Source organism: Ambystoma mexicanum, chromosome 2p, assembly GCF_040938575.1.
Source record: "Ambystoma mexicanum isolate Mex_15411 chromosome 2p, UKY_AmexF1_1, whole genome shotgun sequence".
Lineage (NCBI taxonomy): Eukaryota > Metazoa > Chordata > Amphibia > Caudata > Ambystomatidae > Ambystoma > Ambystoma mexicanum.
This window is the reverse complement of record NC_090923.1, coordinates 1,121,596,558-1,121,614,771: the sequence shown is the minus strand read 5'-3', so window position 1 is coordinate 1,121,614,771 and position 18,214 is coordinate 1,121,596,558. Positions and strand designations below refer to the sequence as shown.

The window sequence follows — 18,214 nt, the reverse complement described above, 5'->3', positions numbered from 1 at the left end:
TTTCTGGGAAGTAGTCTTGACTTGACACTATGAAATGCTTAGACATGGTCGGAATGGGCCATAAAATTGCCTCAGGCACCAAGGAAAAAGTGGCCCACTGTTGCAAATGGCTATTCATTCCTTTAGGGACAGTGTTTGAAAAGTACCCATGGGGGAGTTTTTTTAAAAATAAAATGTGATGCAAATTGTGCATTTTAAAGAGTATTTATTCAGCAACACTGGGCAAAACTACTGCCGCATAAAGAAGTAATTCATCAAACTGGCCCACGTTGGCCAAAAAAGTGGCCCACTTTGACCAAAACAACTGGGCCACATCAGCATTTTGGGTTTTTGGTTTGGCCTTGGGCCTATTGCCCTATAGGCCAGTCCAAGCCAGCTTAGAGAGCGTAGCTTATGAATATAAAATATTACACTAAAAAAATCAAATATAAAAAACACTTTCTATAACAGAGGCAACAAACTCGTCATCCCTTATTCTGCAATAAAAGGAACATCGGTAGGTTGTGCATTTTTTTGTATCATATGGGTTTTGCGATACGGATGTATTTTCTTGAATGTTGCCAGACGTTTAGAATCCCTCATACGTCTGCGTGTAATGGGCGTTACGCACTAATTGTTCCACCGTAAGCGCCCTAGTCGTTTCCCGGGAAACAATGCGCAAGCACATTAGGTAAAATAAAACAGTGTTCTAGAGGTGCGCAGGCGCTCTTGTTGGAGCGGTGTAATGCGCATGCGCAATCTACTTGGCCAACCTCGCGCTTTTCTCGGGTGTTGTGTTGGTTTTGTGCGTGTTGTTGGTTTTGTGCATGCGCACTGCTTGTCCCTCACACCGCCTCCATAGTCCACCAACAAGGTCTATGACCCTCGGCTCATCATCTCTTTTCGCCGTTCCGATTTGTTTCGTGCGATTCAACCCTGGCACAACCCTTGTACCGTTCCATGGGCAGGAGAGCTGGCCCCACCGCGCCGCCCATCGATGGTCGTTCTTTTGGTGAGTTCAGTTCCTTAGGATGACGGAGTGCTACAATGTTGTATGTTGATTCGGGGGGTGGGGGGCGTGGGGGGGGTTCGTGAGACAGATCTTGAACAAGTTAAGTGGTGGGGCAGTCGGGTAAGTGCTGGGTGGAAGTTGATAGAAGTCCGACAGTGGTGTACACTAGACTGCGTGGGGGAGCAGTTCAGAGTATGCACTTGAATTGTTGTGGGTCGTGGGGAGGTTATTTCTTGTACCCAAAGGTACCGCTAGTCGGGCACTTGACTGTTTATTTGATAAAGCGCAACCAAAACCCTCAGGTAGCTGGGTGCAAACATTACAAGTATACTTAAAAGCTTAGTTACAGGGTAGGTGGGGGCATACATACAGGGATAAACATAGATATAGCCACGTAGTTTACAGTGATACTATTGGTCACATATGAATGTTCCAGGAAAATACAGTTGGGTGGTAAAATAGAACATATACATTGAGAGCGGTAAGGCCTAGCGAGCATTATACAGAAGGTGCAGTCAAGGTGGTTGGGTACAGGAGGAGATCAGTTAAGGGTAGAAAGGTCGGCTTTAGGCATCATTAGTCCGTATCCAGGTGAGGATTTCTGTCTAAATCTGGAATAGGGTTGGTCTGCTCTTAGTTCTAGAGGGAGTCCATTCCAGGATTGAGTGGCTATGACTGGGAAATTAGTGCTGCCAGCTGTGGTACGTTTAAATCTAGGAACCTCTAAGGAATAGGCATTGCCGGCTCTCATAGGTCGATCAGTTGCTCTCTTATTTATTTTTTTCTACAAGGTGCGGTGGCGCTATATTATTTAGACATTTGGAGGTGAGCGAGAGTGTTTTGAGGAAGATCCTGGCCTTAATCTTGAGCCAGTGGACATCTCTTCTAAATGCAGAGATGTGATCTCTGTTTGGAATATTTAGAGCTGCTCTAAAGGCATTATTTTGGGGTCTTTGCATTTTGTCAATAAAGTACTTGCTGGATCCAGCATGCAAGGCATTGCAATAATCCAGTCTAGATATTATAAGTGCATTGGCTAAGGTGATGCAGCTGGTTTCTGAGAGAAATGGTCTGCCGGCTTGGATCAGTTTGCAAGTATATGCTCTTGATAATGCTAGTGCTGTCTTGCCCCAGTCCATCCCTACATGGAGTAGTGAGACTGACATTGGTGTTAGATTTGTAATGTCCAAGCGGGGGCTACATGTGTTTGCCCGACATGTCGTGGGTTTGCGTTCCACTGTGTCAGTGGCATACACTACAGGGTAGAGGGTTCAAGGGATAGGTGGTTACGTCCCACGTTTCCTCATGCCGGATCCAACCATTGTTTATTTTTGCAATAGATTGTTTCAATATTGTGTACTGTGGTCATCTGCTGTGTCTTTTTTAATGTAAAAGTAGGAAGTACTCTTGCAGCCGCATCCTTCTTGGTATGCCCTTCGCCGCTGGCCTGCCCTTGATAGAATTCTACCTAACTGTTCCTTCTTTATCTCTTGTAACTCCAGCGTTTCTCCTGCCAATCGTTACTTCAAAGTCCTCCATTGGGTATCCTCTTCTTCACACTAAACTTATTTAAAAACGGCATCCTCTTCAGCTTCACCCATCCCTTATTTCTGAAATATTGTACAGATGACCATCCCTAGCAGTCAAAAATGATGCTCGAATATATGCTACGGTGATAGCAACTTGTCTGGTACTGCTCTTCCCAAGTTCATTTGTCATAGTAGGCGGACACAGGATAATATCAACATTCGCAGATGCCAATGATAAAGTTTATAGGGCGAGCCTTCCATTTGCCCGTTTCTCAGTCTGTGCTAAGAAAGCATTTAACCATGTGGACTGGCATTATGTGCTGTTGGTTCCACAAACGTTTGGGGTTGGCACCAAATGTATGCATCACATAGAGGCAAGTTATGCATGTCCCATAACCCGAATTGGATGAATGGCCAGATGGTGGCGGCACCGAGAGATCTCGCTGGGGGAAACAGATGCACTTGTCCGATCTCACCGCTGGCATTTGCACTATTCCTGGAGCTTTTGGCAAAAAGGATCAGGGATCAAGATGGAATTTAGTGTGTTTATCACAGGGGCTTCTTACAAATTGGCTTTATTTGCAGATGGTGTCATTTTTATGTGAAAAGACCCATCTGTTTCTCTTTCAACCCTGATGGCCGACTTCCAAAAGGTTTGAACAAGTACCAGGGTATAAGGTGAATTAAAAACATCTGTTTTAATTTGGGATCACCATGCTGCATGAGGAGGACACAAAAAGGCTCAATATGAGTATTTCTTTTAGTGGTAAAGTATGCAGCTCAAATACCTTCTGGTTTACATTATCAGATGCCATTCTACACAAACAAAACCTCCGGAACTATTGGCAAATCTCTCAAGGACCTACATCTGTCAAGTCTACTGATTGCTAATGTTTAAGTAATTTCAGCTGAAATCTGCAAGAACGTCTAAACTTCCCCACATGGATATGAGGGGATCAACCATTTCAACTTTGTGTTTCACCATATCCCAATAGTGTTTGGGAAGCAACAAGACGCTCCCTCATTCTAAACACTAAAGAAGGCTTATCCACCTTTCTTTTACATGGGCTGACTTTCCCAGACATGGACCACTCGGCAAACGGAGGACGCTTTAGTACGAGGTAAGACCTCTGTATCCACTCACCCACACATGGGGGTCTTGTATCTTTATATCCTTTCACATTTTTCCACGTGCTGCACAAATTGTGCGTGCACATACCCATCCGCTTGTTACTTTTAATCCTGAATTGCTTTCGGACGGCATAATGCGCACTACATGTGTCTATGTAATGGATTACTGCTACTAATGCTCTCTATAAAGATTTCAAATAAATATGCCGCCAGTAACATGGGTGAAAAATAAGGAAAGTGATACAATTTTATCACTAACACAGCCAATGGTTATTCTTGTGTTGATACAGGCTTTAAACCGTGAAATATCTACCTATTAAGAAAACAATGTTTTAGACTATGAGATTACACATAAACTTCGTACGGCAGTAGTGTGTGAATACAGAACTACTCAGTAGTACTAGATCTATAATGTAACATAGGCTATGTTCAATGAAATCTACACATGCACATCTTTACAAACATAACCAAGCAACTAATGGGTTTGTTTGCAATTTTTACACAGATGGGATTGAACCCATGACTTACCTTTTCCTTGCATTATGCTGCTATTCATCGACATGAATATGGGTAAGACCTTATAGTATGATCCCACCACTTTATGGTCCATAGTTCTTAGTCACCAATGTTTAAATACTTACTTCGTTTTAGATTTATCCTGCATAGCGGACTGTAACCACTTTAACTTCACTAACCAGAGTCCCCCTGCACCTCCTATCCCCCTTCCCAACTGTTTCTCCATCTCGTTATGACTCTGTGTTAAACTTCAGTTAACAAAATCATGGAGCTCCATGTATAGTCGCATATTTTTTTTCAATGTTTTGAACATCAGAAACTTAGTCAGTGATTATATGACAACTGATTAGTGATTTTCATGAGTGACTTATCATGGCTTTTTTATTTTCTTCTTTGGTTTTTGTACATTTAGCCCAGATTTGAAAAAGGCAATGTATCTCTGCAGAAACACATGTCACCCACAAAGGCTAAAACTTTAAAATCTTCAATTAAAGGATTTTCAAATTCTATCTCATGATGTGTTCATTCTTTAACTTTGCGGCGCACTGACAAGTGTAAACTCACCCAACCAATACCAATCTGCAAGAACGTCTAAACTGCCCCACATAGATATGATGGGATCAACCATTTTAACTTTGTGTTTCACCATATCCCAATAGTGCTTGGGAAGCAACAAGACACTCCCTCAATCTCCCTCGTCACTGAACGGGTTCTCCAAAATAGTATCTCCGAAAGGCACTGATGAATATGCCCAATCTAGGTCCCTTCAATAGTGGGAATCCAGCCAATCCAAGCCTGCGCTTAACTGTGCTGCCAATAAGTGCCTATAAAGAACGGGTACACCCAGCCCTCACTTTAACCGACCGGCCATTAGATTTTTCAAATCGACTCTCAGCATCCCGCTACCCTTCCCTCCACATATGAAGTGAAAAATCTTTCGCTGGAACGTCAAGGGATCAATCAGTTTGTGAAGTGTTTTGGCGAGATGAGCAGTATAGAAGTGCAGGCACACTATTCATTATAACTGCTTTAGGCTGAAGTGTCTTAAGCATTGATGATCTGGCGGCTTGATATGACTGGAAGTTGTGGTGTCATGTTGGCAGCCTCAGTTTATAATATAAGTCATCTATAATGCGCCTGTACATAAGTGTTTCTATGCACGACAAGACGAGGGGGAAACGGAAGGAGGACAAACAATGATCTTACTAGGCCTTGTCATTCAGATTGCACAAGTGCAGGGAAGAGGGGAGAAGTGCCAAGGGGGTTTGGGCGATAAGGAGAAGAGCAGGTGACTCAATAAGCGCTGCCAGCGGGTGGCTCTTAAGTGTGAAGAGATGGGAGTGTAGGGTTACAGATACAGACCCTTAAGTGCGGAGGGAGCCTAGAGGCAGTACAAGGGCAACTGGACATGCAGGAACCTGGGCCCAAGTTCAGGGGTGGCCAGGTGACCAGTTTGCAGAGCTATCAGGGACATTAGCAGGGGAGAGGAAGAGAGAAAGGGGAAGCAAAAAGGAAGGTCTTGAGTTGCTTCCGGAACTGGCGGTGGCTCTGCTCAAGTTTGAGAGAGGCAGGGAGGCTGTTCCAGAGGGAGGACCCAGCCGAGGAAAGAGATCTGCGCCCCATTCTCTGCTTGGAAAAGCGTCTGACCCTCAGAGAATTGGAGGTGGGTGAGCGGAGAGCTCGAGAAGGAAGATGTTTAGGAAGAGAGAGTTGTAGGTAGTGTGGTCCCAGGCCCAAGAAATTGCTGAGCTTCGGTGCAATTTTCGGGTCGTACAATTCCCATGTGCTGTTGTTTTGTTGTTGCAGTATAGTGAAGTGCGTGCGGAATGCTGTGCAGGGATGTGGTTGTTTGTGTTAGAGAAGTGCATTTGGAAATTGAGGTTTTTAGAGTTGGGTTATTGGGAGTTTTTTCTTACCTCGTTTCTTTGGACTCCTGTACTTTATCTTCTCTGTCCGTCATTTGTGTTTGGTATTATGTGGCAGTTTAATCGACCCGTACTATGTAGGGTGTTGGTTTTCTTCTGCATCTTTCTTGCTGTTTGTTGGCCCGATAGTTTGTGATGGCTTCCCTCTGGATAGAGATGGTATTGGTTGATACAGACACGGGGGGGGTATCTGGCGGCTCTGTTATCAGGGTGTTGATTTAGAGTGGGGTATTGTCAGCTTTTCTCTCTGGCGTTTTTCTTCCGGGTGAGCTCTATTTCCAGTGGGGTCTTTTTTTTTTCCTAGTCATTCCCTTCTGATTCTAATGTGACAAGTCAAGTTTTGAGTAGTTTCCTGAATTTCAAGGGATCCTTTGTATTCCGTATATTTTTTGGGAGGCAATTCCAGGTTTTTGCTGCCAGGTGGGAGAATGACGATCCTCCGAATCTTTACTTATTGTATGGTTTTGTATTTTAGGTCGAATGCCATTGCTTGATCTGAGTGGTCTTGCCAGAGGGTAGATGCTTATTTTCTTTTGTAGGAATTCAGCTCCTTGGCCGTGAATTACTCTGTGCGTTATGCACATTGTTTTGAACCTTATTTGTTGTTTGATGGGTAGCCAATGTAGGATTTTAATCTGAGCAGAAGTCTGGCTGCTGTGTTTTTGATAAGTTGTAATTTCTTTAGTAGGCGTTTCGGCATTCCAATGTATAGGCTGTTGGCGTAGCCTATTCTGGACAGGATGAGGCAGATGATGGAACGGTGGGATTCTTTTTACCATGTGCAGGAGGAAGAAATATATCTTGATTATTGCGTTTACTTGTGCTTCTAGTGTTAATTCGTTGTCCATCAGTAATTGTTACTGTTGACAGCTTAGGTCCTGTTCCTAGTTCTGTTGTCCCTGGGTTCCCCATTTTTGGGTATAACCATTATTTCGGTTCTGCCTGGGTTGAGTTTGAGGCTGTTTGTGTTCTTTCAGCCTTATTCATTCAGTTCTTGTAGACAGCCTTCCAGCGTTGCGTTTTCTTCATGTGTGTCTTGTATTTGGTAGATTTTTGTGTCATCGGCATAGTAGTAGCATCTGAAGCCGTGTCTTTTAATGATTTTGATTAGTGGAGTCTTGTTTGTCTGCTGAAAAGTTGAGGTAGGAGTGGGATTTCTTGGATGTGCTCCCTTCTGCCCAAAGTTTTTCGACTTGGTGCTGGGAGAAGGGGATATGGGCCCTTTTACTTGCTCAACATCCTCCGTTTTGGATTTTCTGCTTTCTTCCGCCCAGTCATGTTTGCAGATTTGCACTATGAAGTGGTGTCTTCTGCTATCTGTTTTCACGAGAATCCCAGAGCAAGGTTTGTTGTTGCCTCTTGGGATTTGGAGTTGACATTTCTTATAGGCACCCCATTTGAGCCCCCTCTGCCCCATATTTCTTGTTTAAGATTGCACAAATGCAAGGTGTTTTTCCTGGTCGCACCACTTTCACTAGGTGGGTCAATGAGTGAGTTCCAGGCGGTGACTGTAAACATCTATTTGGCCTTCTCTAAAGAGAAGGTGACGTTGAGTCTGGCCATCCCTCCTTCCGAAAGTGTTTTCTGATTTACATCTCTCAAAGATCCATCTTCCTGTCACCCTTTTTTATTTTTTCTCTGCCGCATCCTTCAAAAGCAGTGGAATGATTCCCTTGGCTGGACGTGGTGCTGGCCTTTAAAACTAGTAGTCAACGTGGAGCATCCTCTGCATCTCGGAATGCTATGATTTGGCTGGTAAGGATGTGCCTGAGTGTCTTGGGGCACATGCCACCAGAGGGATGGCTGCAACCTTGCCACTGCAACGTGTAGTCTATGGTCTATACATTTGCCAGACTGCAATGTGGGCTTCTTTGCACATGTTAAAACATTGCTTGGATTCTCATTCTGGACAAGATTCTCTGTTTGGTAGAGCTGTCCTTCAGAGTTTTCTGGTGTAGGTGGTGTACTTGCTCTCCTTCCAGATCAAAGTACTGTAGTAGAAGTCTATTATAGATGAAGAATCTGTGGATGGAAGGAATCCATTCATGGAACAAATTACTTAAATATTGGTAATCTTCTTTTTGACGGATGTTCCTCCCACAGATTCCTCATCACACCCCCTCCACTCTTGCTGGATAGCTAGTACACCTTGGTAATGCAGTCACTTGGCATCGGTTTGCAGGAAACAAAGAGTGGAACTAAGGTCATGGAGCACAGTGCCTCCATATATACTGGCTTGATGTCCTGTCCAGCGTGTGGCACTTGGAGTTGTTGGGTGCATCTGACACGGATCAGTGCCCCTCGATTGCAGAAAAACTTCTGAAGTGCTGTTGTGCTGGGTGATCTTGTAGATGACAAATCTGTGGGAGTAACATTCTACTTGCCTCTCTGTAATTTGTGTTTCTGTGAGAAAAGAAGTCTTATCTGGTCTTCGAGCAAGTAAAAAACGTCAGTGTTTGCAGACAAAATATGTAATGAACCATAGGCATCTTTGTGCCTGTCATTCCAACGTGGGCTGTGCTGGGTGAACATGTTTTTGGATTGTTAAAGGTTGCCTTAGTTAGTTTTGCGGGTCTTGAAGTTAAGGTTTTCAGATTCTAAGAGCCTGTGCAGGCTCTTCATGGGGGTTGGCATATGTATGGGTTTCTGCTGAGTGGTTGTGATGAATGGTGCCGGGTGTCTACTGAAGGAGTAGCAGGTGTCATTTCTGACATGTACGTTTTTATGGTTGGTTGACTCTGATGGAAGATGTAGGCATGGTTGTTGGCGAGTCCTGTTTCTTAGACATATTTGGTCATAGCAATGTAGTTCAGCTGGGTGCTTTAAAGGGCATTTGGAGGTGAGAAGTTGTTGATGGTCTCTTGAGGTGAGGAAGTGGGAATCCTGCAGTGCGCCTGGATGACTCATCGGAAGGGGTATTGAGGGCTACTTCCAATGCACTCCTTCTTTGTTCCTTTCTGGCGGTTTCAAGGCTTCTTGTTACTGTCTTGTTGTATTCTTTTTTTATCACCCCATATTTATTGGCGGTGATGTGTTTGGGAGAGATGGGCTGGCTTGCATTCATGGTATTTTTGAGGATTCAATATTCCCTCTGACAGTGGTTACCTGGAAGAGTATGGATTGGTTCCGAGATTACTTATAAACTGAGTTTGTGGAGTAGACACAATATATGATTTCAAGCAGTCAGATTTTCTAACCTAAACGACTAAGGAATGGTGTGCCGTGTGCATGTGGAGAGCAGAGGCAGCAGGCTAGTAGATTGCAACTTGAAATGTTTACCTGTGTGCTAGCTGTGCCAAGTGGTAGCCCATCAACACACTGGAAGAACTGGCATCTAGGCGTGAAAAAGAATATGCCACCTTGTGAGTGAAAAGGTTGAGTTTTATTTATACTCAATTGTAAAAATGGTGCAAGAAAAACTTCAGTTACCAGGCAGGTCTGATGATTGCCTAAAGTCAACAATAAGAATGTAACAAAGTTTTTATTGAACAAGGGTATATGGAATGGTGGCCAAGTTGCATATGTATTTTATGCATTTTCTGAATTCCTTACATCATTGATGAAGCATCAATTGGCCTGTCAAGTGTCTGTTGGTTTCGGGCATAAATGTGTCTGTGGGATATATGAAATACTACCGCCACATCGGAATTACCTTATTGTTGGGGAGACTTTTCTGCATCCCTCTAAGGAGGGTGGAGGAAGAGCACTATCCTAAGTGGCAAACATGCCCCTTGTGTCGGGGGTCCTCCGATCCGACCATATCAAAATTGTGATTAAAAAAAGGAGCACACAACGTGCAAGAAACAACCCTGTTGATTACAGTTTGGCACGCACAAATCAAACGGAACAGTGGACTGAAACTGATTGATGAGGGCCGACGTGGCCATACAGCGAACATTAGTTTTATACTTCAAATATAATGGGCAAGACACTTGGAAACAATGTTTCCTAAGAAACTCATTGGCTAAGCTACTTCATATCTTTAGAGCTAAACTTATGTTAGTGAGACACAATTGGAGAAAACAGATCAACTGTTTCCCAACTCATCGCCTCCCTGTGTGGCGCCATATCACTTCTGACAGGAACAGTGTGCAATTGGTACAATAACATTTGTGCTGACCGCTGGAACTTTTATTCTGCCATTGGTCAGCACGGTGTCCAGTCAACTGGTCGAAAAAAAACTGGTCGACTGCAATTTGGTCGAAAACCAAATGGTCGAATTATTTTTTTTTATTTATATATTTATTTTTCGGGTTTTCGTTTAGTAAAAAAAGGGGTTTTTAGAGAAGAAAGGGGTTGGGGGGGGCCCCCAAAAAATGAAAAAAAAGGGTTAAAATAAAAAAAAAACATTCGACCATTTGGTTTTCGATCAAATTGGTTCGACCATTTGTCTGGTTGGCCAATTTTTTTCGACCAAATGTCTGGCAACCGTCAGCACTATTGTGAAAGGAACACCAGACTCCCTGCTTCTGGTGGGGAGGGGGAAATTCACACATTACCTGATAAAGAACGGCCTTCGCAAACCTTGTGGTGGAAACGCTGAAGTCTGTCCACCTCCCAGGGACACAGAAACGTACAGTTTGATTGCTCCTCCCAGGATCGCCACTCTGTTCAGCTTCCCATTCATATAAGCACCTGCCAACAGGCACTCGTGGCCATGCCAATGGTTTTCTGCCACAGGTCCACTTGACCTCTACCCCTGAGTGCCCGTAGGATTAGCTTGCCACCCTGTCATTACATCACCCAGTGGTGTCTTTGCTGCTTTGGTTTTCCTGTGGCGCACAGCTTGAGCTCAATCTCCCTCCTCCTTAATCCATGGTGTGTTGATCACGTGTTCAGGGTAGGTTTCATGGGAGAGGCCCATCCTGGGGGCCTCCCTGCTAAATGTGTTTAGCTGGGATTTTCCCCATCTCATACCATACAAAGGTTCCCTGGGCCGATGGCATTCAGAGTGCATCCTTGCCCTCCACATTTCCAAGAGAGACCGTCTTTCATGGTGTGATTGCATTTCGTTGATGTATCTGTGTTTCTCCAAACTTCCATAGGTGGTAGGTGCACCCCTCTAATCTGGTGCTGAATTAGCTGCTTTTAATATTTTAAAACATTCCCCCTTTCGATCGACATCTCCTTTCCGGTCATATCCTTACCCGGTTCATGTTCCCTTCTTCTTCATACCCTTCCAGTCATTCTCATGAGTGTTCAGCCCAAAGTGCTTCGTAGTTTTCTAAATCTTGTGGGGGCGCTGCAAATGTTAACTTTACAGCATCCTCGCTCCCCTAACGCTTTACCAAGCTCAATTTTATTTGCTGTCATTATGTAATGTGCTTTTCTTTGACAGTTGCACCAGCCGATGACCCACCGACCGATGCAGATGGCGAGGAACATCACGAGCACAGGGACAGTTAATTTCATCATTGCTGCCAGCCAATCTGGCACTCGGGCAAATAACAAGCCGAGCCAGGTGTTCGGAGTGGTGTCCTGCATCTTTTATCATCCTTTCACCTATGTTCTTGACTGCTTCCGTAAATGTCCCATTGGCAGCGTTGTTAGCAGGTATTGCTGTGCAACATGTGCCCCGATCTTGGGGCACACGCCACCATCCATAGCCATCAGACCCAAAGCTTTGAGCTCTTTTTCGTGCTGCGTTCAGTTTTTCGGTTGCATTAGCCAATTATAGCAGCTTGTAACATGTTAATTGAATCCTTTATGCATTAGTGGCTGTTTGCACCCTGGGAAGCAGGAGCGAGCTGAAAAACAAGGACGCCTTGCTGAAGAGTCTCAAATGTGGTGGGATAGCGTCCAAGCTCTGGGTGGATTCTGCTGATGTGAAATTGCTTGCTCTCTTCCTCCTTGTTATCTTGGGTGGTTGTTCTCAAGTCTCCATTGGCCCTTTTGCTTTATTCCATTTCTTCAAACTTTTTGTTGATTTTCACATTAATGTTTCCACATCCAAATATACTATCAGCATATAACAAGCAACACAAAACGCAGTGGTCATGTAGTACCACAGTAAAACCTTCAGATACTCTCCACCACCCACATATAGTACCATCAGTCTGCTCAGTAACACATCCTGCAACATAGTCTAGGTACAGATCATCCGATATCCCTCCCTCCAATACCGTTTATCTCATTTATGTATGTGATTTGCGCAGGATAAAAAAGTGTGGGGAATCAATGTTGGGTGCATATATAATCAACCCCATACGCTCCTGCCAAGATCCGATATCTACCCTATGCGTCCTGCACCCTTTCATGGTGTCTGAATCCCAGTGAGCTGTGAATGTAAATTGCCAACCCCGTGAGTGCACAGCGAATGAAGAGGCATACATACCTGTGAATTCCCCCATCCCCGGGCAGCAGGCCACATCCCCTCTTTGTCTAAGTGAGTTTCCTGGAGCAAAAGTATCTTGGCCTGGTATCTATTGGCTGTGTTCATGATGAGCCAGACTTTTTGCTATTCGTGTAGCCCCTAATATTCCACTTTAGCACTGTCATCTTATAACCCATTCCCCGTGAATGTGAAGTATATCCCCAGGTGTATAGCCGACTCCTCTTATGGTACAGCAGCCCACTGGGAGGTTGGTAGGTGCCTCCCCCTCCTCTAAGTCTCCTCTTCAGCATACATGACTACATTAACCACTGTGTAATAACCCTTAAAGCCCCTACGTGCCCCCACTCCCGATCCCACCCACTCCAGAAACACTAACATACTGGCTAACCCCTAACCTCAACCCTTAAACAAAATTCAGTCAGGCCCCCACCTCAACACACGCAGTTACTGTGCAAGTGGGAGAAAGCTGTCCGCAGCCGCAAATCCAGGTGCCAAACGGCACCGCCACCTCTCGCTCCTCCAACCAAAACTATGTTACTCATAGAGAAGTATCCGCAGTTATCTTGTCGGGCAAATTGAAAGAACAAAAATGTCCTTGTGCCACCAGGGTCCTCAGTACAGTGATTTACATTGTGAACTACCCGGGCCCGCTAGCTCCTTGGCAAACCACACCGCCACCTTAGGGTCTGTAAAGAAATACGCCCTGCCATCGTACAGTATTTTCAACTTTGCTGGATACAACTTGGTATAACGCATCTCTTTTGTACGCAGGATAGGCTTGGTTTCCTGAAACGTCTTCCTCTGTTCCTGTACTTGCGGGCTAAAGTCAGGAAAGAACCTTATTTGTGATGACCCTTGCCTCAAGTCTCCTTTCTGTCGGGCAGCCTTCAATATCGCATCCCTGTCGCTGTAAGAAAATATTCTGGCTATGATGTATCTCTCCGGCGGACCTGGAGGGGGTCTAGGTGCAAAGGACTGGTGCGCTCTTTTGACCATGAACATAGACTACACGGGGGGGGGCATTGAGTGGATCAGCAGCTGTTCCATAACCTTTTCCATATTCTGTTGCCGTAGATACAAACTTTTCCACATTCTGTTGCCGTAGATTCTGGGACCCCCATTATACGCAGAGTATTCTGTCGGGATCTCCCATCCAGGCCGTCATTCTTGGCGACTACCTTCTTCACAGTTTGCTGGAGTCAGGAGACCTCAGTTTGGCAATCTAGTCCTCGCCTACTCCTATTCGCTGCCTCAGACATTCTGCTGTAGAGTTTATCTATCCGCACAGCAGAGATATCAACCTTCGCGGAGAGAGCATCTATTTTGGCCGGACCTTTCAAACTGGTCCTTCTTGGCTTATTTCTTTGTGTTAACCATCCCCTCGTGGCCTTCGGTGCTGCCTGATACATGCCGGGGGGAAGGGGAGTGCCAAGGCCACTCGCCGGATAAGTGCTGCCCTCCGCACAGACCCTGATATTCGAGGCGAGCTGCGAAAATGGCCGTCCGTGCCTGCTCCCCACATCGGTGTGTCTCTGCTTGAATACCCTCTGGGTGTAATATGGGCACCACTGAAGGCCATACTGTGCCCTTCAGGCCCGTCTGTACACCTCCATCTTGTCCACTGGTGCCCCAATATGTCAGTCGGGAGAGTTTGGCCCCGTCAGCAGCTCGTCAGATGTACGTGCCGGCTCCTCTTGCAAGACAGTCCAGCACTCCCTTTCACCACCAGCTTCGACACAATATGCAGGCGGCGAGCAAATATACCTATCCTCGCTCGCACCTCACCCGCTATTCTTTAGACATGCTGTGGCCCCAAACCAGGCCTTGATGTGCTCTCCAGGCTTGCTTATTGTCCTGAGATTGATAGGCCCAGACTTCCAGTTTCGGAGCGATCCTGCAATTCATGTGTTTTCCTCCCGCTGCAAGCCCGTCGTCTGCATCCGGCCGCAGTCTGCCCCCCCCACCCGGCCTCAGACACAGAAGCAGTTTCTTCTCCTCCAGGCCGCCATACACCTCCGTGCTGGGATTCAAAAGGTGCCGTGTGGCTTCAGCTCAGAAGGGTGGTGAGCTGTGCCAGAAAGGGACCGCAGCCGCATACACTAGCGCCCAGCGGAGGCTGCACACCCACCAGTGCTACCGATTAACATGGCACCCCAAAGGCCTGCCTCCAATTTGGGGCAAAGCATCTGCTGGGCAGTGCGCACTCACCTCGCAGCCGTGCAGATGCTTGTCGCACACCAGCACTGCAGGCACACCTCTCCGTCTGGTGTCGTCCCAGTGGCACACAGCTCTTGAGTCTGTATATTTTGATATTGGCAGATGCAGCCTGTCTGCTATTACCTGCCTCTACAGCTCACGACGTAGTCGAAGTGAGGATATTATATCTGAATATTCACGCCGCTGGCCGGAGCGCTCTCGGGCCGTTGCCATATTGTAGCCACTCAACAGCACCGTCCCACCGCTTTTATTCTTCCATTTCTGTGTGGCTAGCTAATTGAATAGCATCAAATCTGCACAGGCACCACCAATGCCGGGCTGCAGAGGCTCACAAGTGCATAGTCCTCCCCAATCTGGTGGTAGGTGGGCAAACGCTCTTGTCCCACAGGCCTACCATACGTCCATCACTGTCACTGGCCCTTTCTGCAGCACAGCGATGCTCATCGTCTTCCTGCAACTGGTGTTCATCCCCAGCACCAATGTCCCATTTGCTCTAAAACATACTGTGAGCTGTTTAATTTAGACTACTGGGCAGTGTTTTTCACATATCCATGTTAAGGCATGTACACTAGCATCCCATATTCTTCTACACCCGGCATCTATTTTCTTCACCACTTTATCTTTCCCTCTTTCCCATTTTCTGTTGTGGTGCATCGAACTCTGTAGTCATATTAAGGGTCTGGTGTGGCACCAGGGTATATCCTGTCCTGTTGAATTCTTACTAAATATTGTCTTGTGGGAAGTATTTCCCCAATGCACCCCTTCGCTGATATACTCTATTATCATGTTCTTGGTAGTTTTTCCCTAGGCCATGCTTTCTAGTTTTATATAGTTCTGTGTACACCACCCCCACACCCCCCTTCGTCTATTCATTTTACTTCTATGTTGTGCCCTTGTAACAACCCCCTTGTTTTGCACGGGGCCTTATGCATCAGGCTTCCCCCTTCCTCTGTCGCCGCTTGTGGCAGGAATTGTTTCGGTGTCCCTGCAAGGTTTGGAATGAGGGAGCACGCATAGCATGCACCATTGGTGCTTCCTTGCCCCACCCTCTTCATCTCTTATACCATACATTTTCAGATGCGAGGTCCACTCCCGCCCTAATCGCACTGCAGAATCCTTCAATACTCGATATATTTCTTTTGGTGCATGTGTCCCTTCTACCATCAGCAGGCGTACTCGTACTACCCCCTATGCATTAGGAATTAGAAGATGAGGAGAAGACGGAAAAACAGAAAAATCCAACCCCTATTACATTTGCATCAAATTTTGTTTTCCTCCCATTCCCTCTAGCATTCTCTTGCCCCTCTTCTTTCATTTTTGGGCCTTCTATAGAGTCTTACAGCAGTACACAATGTCAATGATAATTGGGTTATACTTCCCATTAGGCAACGCTTCTCTCATCTTTCTGTTATGCTGCTGTGACGTTGGACATGGATCGATGCCATCAATCTTCACCGCCGTTGGGGTTGTGTAGACAACTTAAAATGTAACGCAGAACCTTGGATCCTTCCAACGTTGCGGACGGTAACTGTCTCCAGGATAGCAAGGCTGTGCTTGCGGCAAGTCGTCCTCCTGGTGGGCACTTGAATGCTCTTTAATGTTGGTCGCTCGACATGTAGGTCGCTCAATCTGGCAGGAGATGTAACGGAGGACATTTGTAATTTCTGTTGAATGTTTTCATTTCAGCTCTGAGCTCTGGTTAGCATCCGAAATTGAACGTGCAGGCCTGTTAAAATTTTGTGCTGAGTCAAATGATCTGCAGTGGGTGATGGCAAAGGGCAAAAGAGCAGGGGCGAGGCAAGAAAGCCAGTTTGGGCACAGAGAAGAGGTTGGCTTCGCCAAGCGTTCTTTAAGCAAGCCATTGAGTCTTTTCAACAATCCCATTTGCCTGTGGCCGGTATACTGTGCACAGCTTGTTTTTATCCCTAAGAGATGTGTACTCTAATAAAAATAAAAAAAAAAATTAAAAATTGTTGCCGAAATGTTGTCTGTTATCCGACCATCGATTCACATACTCCCCTCCTTGGAAACACTTCCCTCACCAAGAATTTGGTCGCACATTTCACGTCATTCTTTGCACAGTAGCTACCCTCAAGCCAGCGCGAAAAGGGACAGACGACGACCATTTGGTATTTAAAAGACAAGCATCTTTCTTGCATATCAACATGGTCTGTGTCGGAAAGGACCCTTGCAGTCGCTGTTTCCCTCCCCGGGTGGCTTTTTAATGTATGACAACACAAAAACTGACAAACCACATAGTTCACCATAAACGCTGCCACTTGCTCATGCAGACGTGGTATATACCATCCCTCACTTATCTCTGATGCTATACTTTCTTTGGATGCATGGGCTTGGAAGTTTATAAGCAGGTGTGTTCACCTCACATAACTTGCAAAAGCGGTTTTATTGAGTAATCCTGTTTAGACACACTTGAAAAATGTGAACCAAGAGTATAGGTTTGTTAGATTTAGAAATTTGCTTACTTACAAGAAAATTATTATTTACATATCACACGCAGAAGTGATTAAATAGTCCTTGAATGGCAATTACCCAAAAAAGTTTTGTTTTTTTAGTTGAACCTTAGATTAACGCACAAAAAAAATGGGATAATCTTTGATATGACTCAAAAGCTGTTGATTGCATATGTAATATGAAATCTCAAATTTGCCTGCTCCAAAGATGCGCAATTTAGCATAGCAAAACGCCAGCACTTGTTTCAGCCCCCTAGGGTTGTCGTCAGGGCGCGAGAATGATGCTGTAACATTAACACATTACATGCCAAAGTGACATAATCATGCATTAAGCAGTTTATCAATAGTACATGACCAAAAATGAAATTAATTCCAAATTCGTATACACATTGCGGAGGAGAAAGAAAGGAGGGGGAAAAAAAGAAGGGAGAGGTTAAGTCCATGTTTATGCGTACTCGCACAGGATACTGTAATAGCGTCTCAAACTACTTAGGAACTGGCTTATCTTGTGGAATGATTCAAATACTCCATGGTGTACAATTTAACTTTAGAGTAATTCGCTCACTGGAAACGCTGAGGCGTAGATGTGAGCTCTATGCCTATATTTGCTTTCAAAATGTACAAACTTAAACACTTCGAATATCGGAATCGTAATTTCACCCATTCCCCAGAGATCATTAACCATCTTGACTTAAAACCTGTGGTAAATACCTGCATAAATATGCGGATGGAAGAAAATTAAACAGCGGACAACTTGAAATAACGTCCCTCTGAAACCAGAGTATGATTCCTTGATAAGAATCACGAATACCTGAAAAGTAGATAGAGAATAAAGTATATATAAGAATGCGTACCCGTTGTGTCTATTTGATACACTGTCACTTTATTAATGCATGACACCTGAGAGCAAGTGTGGTTTGTACATTACAAAAAACAGCTTTAATGGCTTACCTGCCACCTGATGGCAGAGATTAGTTGAAATTGCATGTGAAAAAGATTATTAAAGCGGTTTAATAGCCTGCATTGATGTGAGTGCATATACGCTGGGTTAGTTCAGAAACATCTGTATGGGTGAAAACGTGCACGATACGTAAATGGAG

At 45.1% G+C, this 18,214-nt stretch overlaps 1 protein-coding gene across 1 annotated transcript in view; it reads left to right on the top strand.

Annotated features, from left to right (window-relative positions):
- The first annotated feature begins 729 nt into the window (after positions 1-729).
- The window catches only part of NXF1 (nuclear RNA export factor 1), a 537,434-nt gene continuing 519,949 nt past the window's right edge, over positions 730-18,214 (top strand). Inside the window, exon 1 of the mRNA XM_069645157.1 lies at positions 730-991. Coding sequence (XP_069501258.1) covers positions 940-991 — 52 coding nt within the window. The 5' untranslated portion in view covers positions 730-939. The remainder of the gene's footprint in view (positions 992-18,214) is intronic.